General features: G+C 42.3%; 1 protein-coding gene across 1 annotated transcript; it reads right to left on the bottom strand.

Annotated features, from left to right (window-relative positions):
• Positions 1-2,753: 2,753 nt before the first annotated feature.
• On the bottom strand, positions 2,754-6,490 carry LOC130924085 (POU domain, class 3, transcription factor 4-like). Its single transcript, XM_057850423.1, has one exon. It carries the CDS (start codon positions 6,483-6,485, stop codon positions 5,394-5,396), a length of 1,092 nt encoding a protein of 363 aa, XP_057706406.1. The 5' UTR covers positions 6,486-6,490; the 3' UTR covers positions 2,754-5,393.
• Positions 6,491-6,748: the final 258 nt, after the last annotated feature.

Below are 6,748 nucleotides of genomic sequence, written 5' to 3' on the forward strand. Positions count from 1 at the left end.
TGCTCTTTGTTTTGGCCTCCTGGTGCTAATCAAGCACTCTGCTAATAAGTCTGCCTGGCAAGGAAACATAACTGTGTTCAGACTGGGAGGAAGTAAAAAGGGACATGGGGTATGTCAGTTCGACCCTATGAACCAGTGTTGCAGCCCACATTTGGATACGTCATTCACATTTCCCACAGTGCCGCTGTGGCTGGGTAGCGTCCCACTCAGGTGTGAATCTATTTATCCTCATTAACAAGAGTCTCCCCAAACTCAGCCAATTAACACGCTGCTCCAAATGAAGCCATTAGCTGTCACATGAGGTAGAGGCAATACTGGTCTACTGCATGTGTGCGTGCGGGTGCATTCACTCTTGCTGCTAATAAAAGCAAGAGAATTAATGGAGCGAGCGTGTGTGATAATGAGTTAATGTGGAACAAGCAGGACAAGCAGTGATCAGCCCTCTTGTCTCAAATGAAGATATCACATACTGTGATTTACTCTCCCACAGCCATAAACAGGCCTTTCTGCCCTCACTTATCCGAGTGTATACTTGTGTTTTGTATATGTTGGGGTGTGTTTGTGCATGTGTTTATAAGTGCTGGAAGTGGGATGGCGAAAAGATCCCCTTTAAGTGAAGTAAGAGATGCTTCTTCACTGTGAAGGTTTTGAAATAGTACCCTTTAATTGCCACTCTGCTGTAGTGTGGCTGAAATGTCACATTAAAATTTGCAAGCACATTAGATTTTCAAAATAATCAGTATCAATGATCTGGGCTCACCATTGCTGTTTTTTTTTTTTTTTTTTTTTTTTTTATCTGGATTTATAAAGAGTCGATAATGCACTGTAGTTATACTGAGGCCTAATAATTCTGCCCTATGTGCATGAAGGATTGGCCATGCTGATGTTTTCGGATAGAACATGTATATACGTATGTGTGCAATGTACATGTGTCCTTACACATATCATGTACTAGTTGTTGCCTTGTACACAAATCTTGTGACCCCACTTCGGCACTTCAGGCATACAGCTTATTAGTTGAAAAACATGGATCTTTTTTTTTTTTATTACACACAGCTGTAGGTACCATGTTCCCAGATTCGAGGTTCTAAGGAATTGTACCGGCCTCAAAGTTTAAGAATAAAATTACCACACCAAATATATGACATGAAACAATTCAAACAAAATGGTAAAAAGCTGCATGGGTGATTCTATGCATGATAGAGCTAGCACACACACAAAAAAAAACCTCAATTACTCTGTGGTAGCAGCAAATCAAACCATTCCTCTCAAATTGTTAATTTGAGGTAATTAACATACTATAAATGAGATACTAGTTATAGGCTGGTGCCATTGAAAAGCGATTTTAGAGGTTTGTTGCCGATTCTTGCACTCTTGTATCTTGTTGATGTTCTCTAATTGACCACATAACAATGACTGCCCGACAGACATAAGTGAGTGCAGTCTGTTTGGACAAGCAGTCTAAATAGGTCAATAATTCATGTGCAACAAGTGTGAAATAACCCAAAGCATCACTTGAAAAGTTTTCAGAAGCAGAATGTAGACTCTAGAAGTACATTCAACAGCCCATCCTTTAGCTTCTCGAAATATCAGTTGAATGCTGGAAGGATAATATGCATCACGCACACTTACACACTGACACACATAGCCTGTGCTGACACTATACGCTTCTGCACACTGTACAGTGGCATAAAAATGTTGAGGCATAACCAGGTCCACAAACTTTTTCTTGTGATTATCATTTTGTTTTAAATTTTTTATATGTATTATATATATGGCGGAAAACACAAGACTGAAAAAGCAGTTTCTGCTCTTGCACCCCTCTGTAAAAGAAACTGCTGTATTTTAAGCCAAAACAACTGTTGCGTTTGATAAAACAATATGTTTATACACATTCATGGCGTATGAAGCCCCCAAACTATTTTTAATTGGGCCGTTTTACCCTGAAAACTCCTGTTTACAGATGTCACGCAACCGCTTTTGTTTCAACCCAGCCATAAAAAAAAGCTAAGTAATTATATTTATTATTCAAAATGTCTGTCATTTTTAGCTTAGAATCATTAATTTATGTCTAATATTTAGTTTAAAAAAAAAAAAAAACTTTAAAAAAATTTTCACTCACATATTTTTAACTTTTAAACAAAGTACGTCACAATGAAAAATTTGGTGTCTGTAAAAAAAGTCACGGATATCTACCTCATAACTAATACTTAATTGTATTTTTGTTGTTGTTGTTGTTGCTGTCGCATTTTCCCCGATAAGTTAGATAAGAAATAATCGATCCAAACAAAGAAAAATTGAAAAATAACGTTTAAAAGGGTAACTATATGAAAAAGAAAAAATCTCAACCACTACTTGTTGTCTGCGATTTGTGCATCGCGAACCTTGTTATATCACTATGTTTCACCCATAAAATCCCAAAAAAGTCTGGCTGTGGCAATTCACAGCTGTGTCTTGACACTCTGTGATACATGCTATACATAGAGTTTTTGGATTGAAACAAGGTAAGTACGTGATAATATCTCAATAAAATCGTGGCGTCTTTAATTCTGCGCTCGCGTGCTCTTGCCTCCAGTTAAGGTTTTGCTGTTTAATTTTTTTTTTTTTTTTTTTTAAAGCCCTCCTGTTCAAAATTTTTCTTCCCCCAGAAAATTGAGATTTTAAGATTTCCAATGATGCATCACACATGCATATAGGACAACTTTGAAATTTGGCCAAATTGTTGGTTTCAGAGCAGATCTTCAAGTCACCTGAGTGTTTTCCACCATATACAGTATACAAATGTTTGTGCTGATTATAGATGATACTGTTTGGTGTGTTGTATTTTAAAAGTAACTTAATTCTCATTTATCGACCTATATCACAATAAAGCTTACTTACCATTTTTTACAGCTCTTTAATTCCAATTGGTTGAAAATCTGAAAACAAAATTTCATTTGAATGAGGTTCTGACCGCTCATTGCATCATTTTAACCTTTAATTGAGACATAAAAACACTATGACCTTAAAAGAAACCAAAATGGTCTGTGCTAAATTGAAGTGATGACAAATAAAGAAGCAGTGAATCGTTCCATCGCATCATGAAGTCACCACTTGGATCTTACTGAAAGTATGAGCTAATTGAATTTAAAACATATTGACATATTGGAGGACACAAATATACAGTGTGTGGGTGTGTGTGTGTATATATATATATATATGTGTATATCCATATTTTCCCCCCTCTGAAATTCTCTTATACGTTTTTGTCCTTGACGTGTTCCCAAAGTCAATCATTTCTACACTAGTGAGTTATTCAGTTAATCTTTCTTTAAAAAAGTGCATCCAGACAGAATTTCGATGTTTTCAGCCTCCAACTATAGCAAAGTAAAGCATTGTGGTTGCTTGTCGAAACTTTTGATTTTCTGCTCATTTGCTTGTTCTCGTCCATCAGACGTATCCAAGTCGCCCTGATATTCAGCATTTGCAACTAAAACATTTAGTTGTTGTGTTTTGTACTTTTCTCCCCTTTTATATTGTCACAATCGTTCCCTTTTACCTCCATCCTCACTCGCTTACATGCTGTGTCCCCCAACCCCCTCCCAGGGCCGCAGACTGAGGAGATGCATAAATTCAAGACACATTAGTATTCCAGTCAGGCTTTCTGTTTTCAAGGCAAGGCCTAGCACCCTTTCCCCCCCTTTCCCTCCTTTACTCTCCCTCTCCAGCTCTATTTTTGAATCATTTAAACAGTGCTGCATTTACTTATTTCAAACCATTCCTAATTTATTTTCAGGCTTCACAGTTTTTTTTGCGGGAATATAGCTCTATTTTGCTTTCGCATGGCCAATTATACGGAGCTGTAGTCTTTGAAATGAGATTCATCTGCTTCTGTGTGCGCGCGCGTATGTGCGTGCGTGATTGTGCGTGTGTCAACGCGTGTGCGTGTGTGTACGCGCGTACTGTCAGGCCCACTGGCCCAGCCGATACATCACGCATGTCTGATCAAGGAGGGCAGAGGGCCCTGACAATAACATTTCAGAGGAACTGCATGCAGAATGCATTTCATTTTTTTCCCAGTGATCAGCCAAGAATCTATCGAGCCACTTGGAAATTTTACAGCTGTGAGGGACACCAAAACCTTAGGGGGAAACATAATTATAACATGCATGCATGCACGCAAAGGGGGAACGCTGCTGTTTATTTATAAACACACCATAAGATTTGGATTGTTTATTTAACTCGTTACTTGAGTTAACGATAAATCGGTAATGGTTGATGGGTTTCGTTAGAACTGAATTAAAATTGTACCTGAAATAAAATAATAATTGGAGGATGATGATAATACTACTATAAGAATGTATTATTATTCACCTTTAATTATTTTTGGACAGGGAACAATTGTAGCAAGAAATTGTTTATTACAACATACATAGTTTATTTCAAAACAATACAAGCTTTATACTGAAAATAAATAATTACTTGAGCTGTCATCGAAATTTGGAATAAAACCGCCGAAACAGTTCAATCTTATACTGAAAATATTTTTTTTACATTGCTAATTATAAGTGCAGGAATAACTAAGAGCATTTGTTTAAATTAATGACTTCAAAAGGGTAATATATAAAACTGTACAATATTCGAAAAAATACTTGTGAAATAAACCAATAACGGGAGTCTTTAATATTATAAAATTTGGATATTGAACATACAATAAAATTATAGGCAGGTGTATAGCGTCAACCCCATTTTTCTATTCACGGCTCTTGTTCAGAGTCTACACAGTTTAAATGGTCGAAGATGAATGAAAGCAACAACAACAAAATAATTTATAAATAACTTTTGTGGAGGCCTGGTCAAATAGAGGCCACAACGGAGGAGCAAAAATTAGATTTCAAGTGCTATTGTGTTGGCAGTCACATACCACTGGATTGAGGGTCTATTTGCATCTGCAAAATAATATAAATCACAGATGTTCTACGAGTATGTTACAAAATAATGACATTGAAGGATTGTGAGCTCGAGTGAACAGTACAATTACACGTGGTGCCCAAACACTGTAATAACAAATCGGTTCTAAGAAAATCATTTGTGTCATGCCACAATAAAAAGGAGGTAAAATAGAAAACAAAACAGCAGTCCCGTTTGTCGGATTATGGAGACAAAAACTAAAGGCGCTGGTAGATTATAGGCACATTTTGTATTTTATATCCAAACATTTTGACCGGCCCCTGCACGGAGTGACATGAAATGAGAAACGATGCTCTGGTGGCGCTTCGAAAGAGGCCAAGGCTGAGCGGGTATCTCCGGTGCTGCTGGAGGGAGGTCTTCTGGGTCTGGAGGAGTCTGTACCGGCGGGACCTGCACCGCGAGAGTCCGACTTGGGGCTGATCCCTCCCGGACCGGAGCGGCGGTCAGAGGTCGTGGCAAGAGGACGCGTCCCCCGCGCTCCCGCCGTGGGAATAGGGCCCCTCGTGGGGTGGCGGCGGCTCCCCAGGCGGTGTCATGCGCTTCTCTTTCTGCCTCCGGTTGCAGAACCACACGCGGACCACCTCTTTCTCCAGCTGCAGCGTGTCTGCCAACGACGTGATTTCCTGCGCGGAGGGTTTGGGGCACTTGAGAAAGTGCGTCTCCAGGACCCCCTTCACGCTGACCTCGATGGAAGTCCTCTTCTTCCTCTTCCTCCCCTGAGCTGCTATCTTGTCTATACTGCTCGAGCTGCCTGTGGATGAGTCTGCCTCTTCCAACCACTTGTTCAGCAGCGGCTTGAGTTTGCACATGTTTTTAAAGCTCAGCTGCAGAGCCTCGAACCTGCAGATGGTCGTTTGGGAAAAGACATTACCGTAGAGAGTGCCCAGAGCCAATCCCACGTCGGCCTGCGTGAAGCCCAGCTTGATCCTCCGCTGCTTGAACTGTTTGGCAAAATGCTCCAGCTCGTCCGAAGTCGGCGTCTCTTCATCGGAGTGGTCGTGGCAGTGGTGGCCACTCAAGTCGCTGTGCTCGGGGCTGAGCGTGTCCCTGAGGCCTGGGTGCATGCCTTGGCCCTGCGGGTTGGGCGGAGGAGTGAGCCCGCCGTGCTCCAGCATGCCGTTGACAGTGAAGCCCGTCTGCGAATAGATGTTAATCTGTTGCCCGCTGCTGATGGACGAGTTGTGGGACACCGGAGTGCCCCACGCCGCCGGGTGGTTGCCATGGTTGTTGTGGTGCGGGGAATGATGAGCAACGTGCGGCGAGCGGTGATGGATGATGCCGAGCTGCAGGTCTTCCCTTCCCGGTTTGACGTCCTGCTGCTCCATAGAGGCCGACCACGGGCTGCTATCCGATAGATTGCTCGCCCACTGATGCCCGAGGGGATGCCCGTTGCTCTGGACGTTCTGCAGGTAGTCACTGTGCAGGAGTTTCTGGTGTCCTCTGTAGGGGCTTGCAGGCTGCATGGCCTGACTGTCCGGGTGAATCATGGGACTGGAGCCGAGCAAAGTGTAGGGGCTGGAGGCAGCTGTGGCCATGCTGGCTGCTGAACCCCACTGGCGATACTAAAGTGAGGTTCAGCTCAGCCTCTGACATCTCCCTCTCTCTGGAGTCTCGGCGTACCAGCAGGCGTTGACGGACAACGAGACCCACCACTCACAGGCCGAGTAAAGCGCAGCGACGACACTTTTCCACCAATGACGGCGCGAGCGTGCACGCACGCACCGCAACCTCCGCCTCCGGGTGCAGAACCGCAGAGAGGAAAGGGTTAAGGGCGATCGAACCGGAAGTGAGTCCGAGT

This window comes from Corythoichthys intestinalis, chromosome 11 (assembly GCF_030265065.1).
Source record: "Corythoichthys intestinalis isolate RoL2023-P3 chromosome 11, ASM3026506v1, whole genome shotgun sequence".
Lineage (NCBI taxonomy): Eukaryota > Metazoa > Chordata > Actinopteri > Syngnathiformes > Syngnathidae > Corythoichthys > Corythoichthys intestinalis.

What these genes read in the sequence shown, in the direction of transcription:
- LOC130924085 (XM_057850423.1), bottom strand. Translation starts at nt 6,485, where the DNA reads ATGGCCACAGCTGCCTCCAGCCCCTACACTTTGCTCGGCTCCAGTCCC.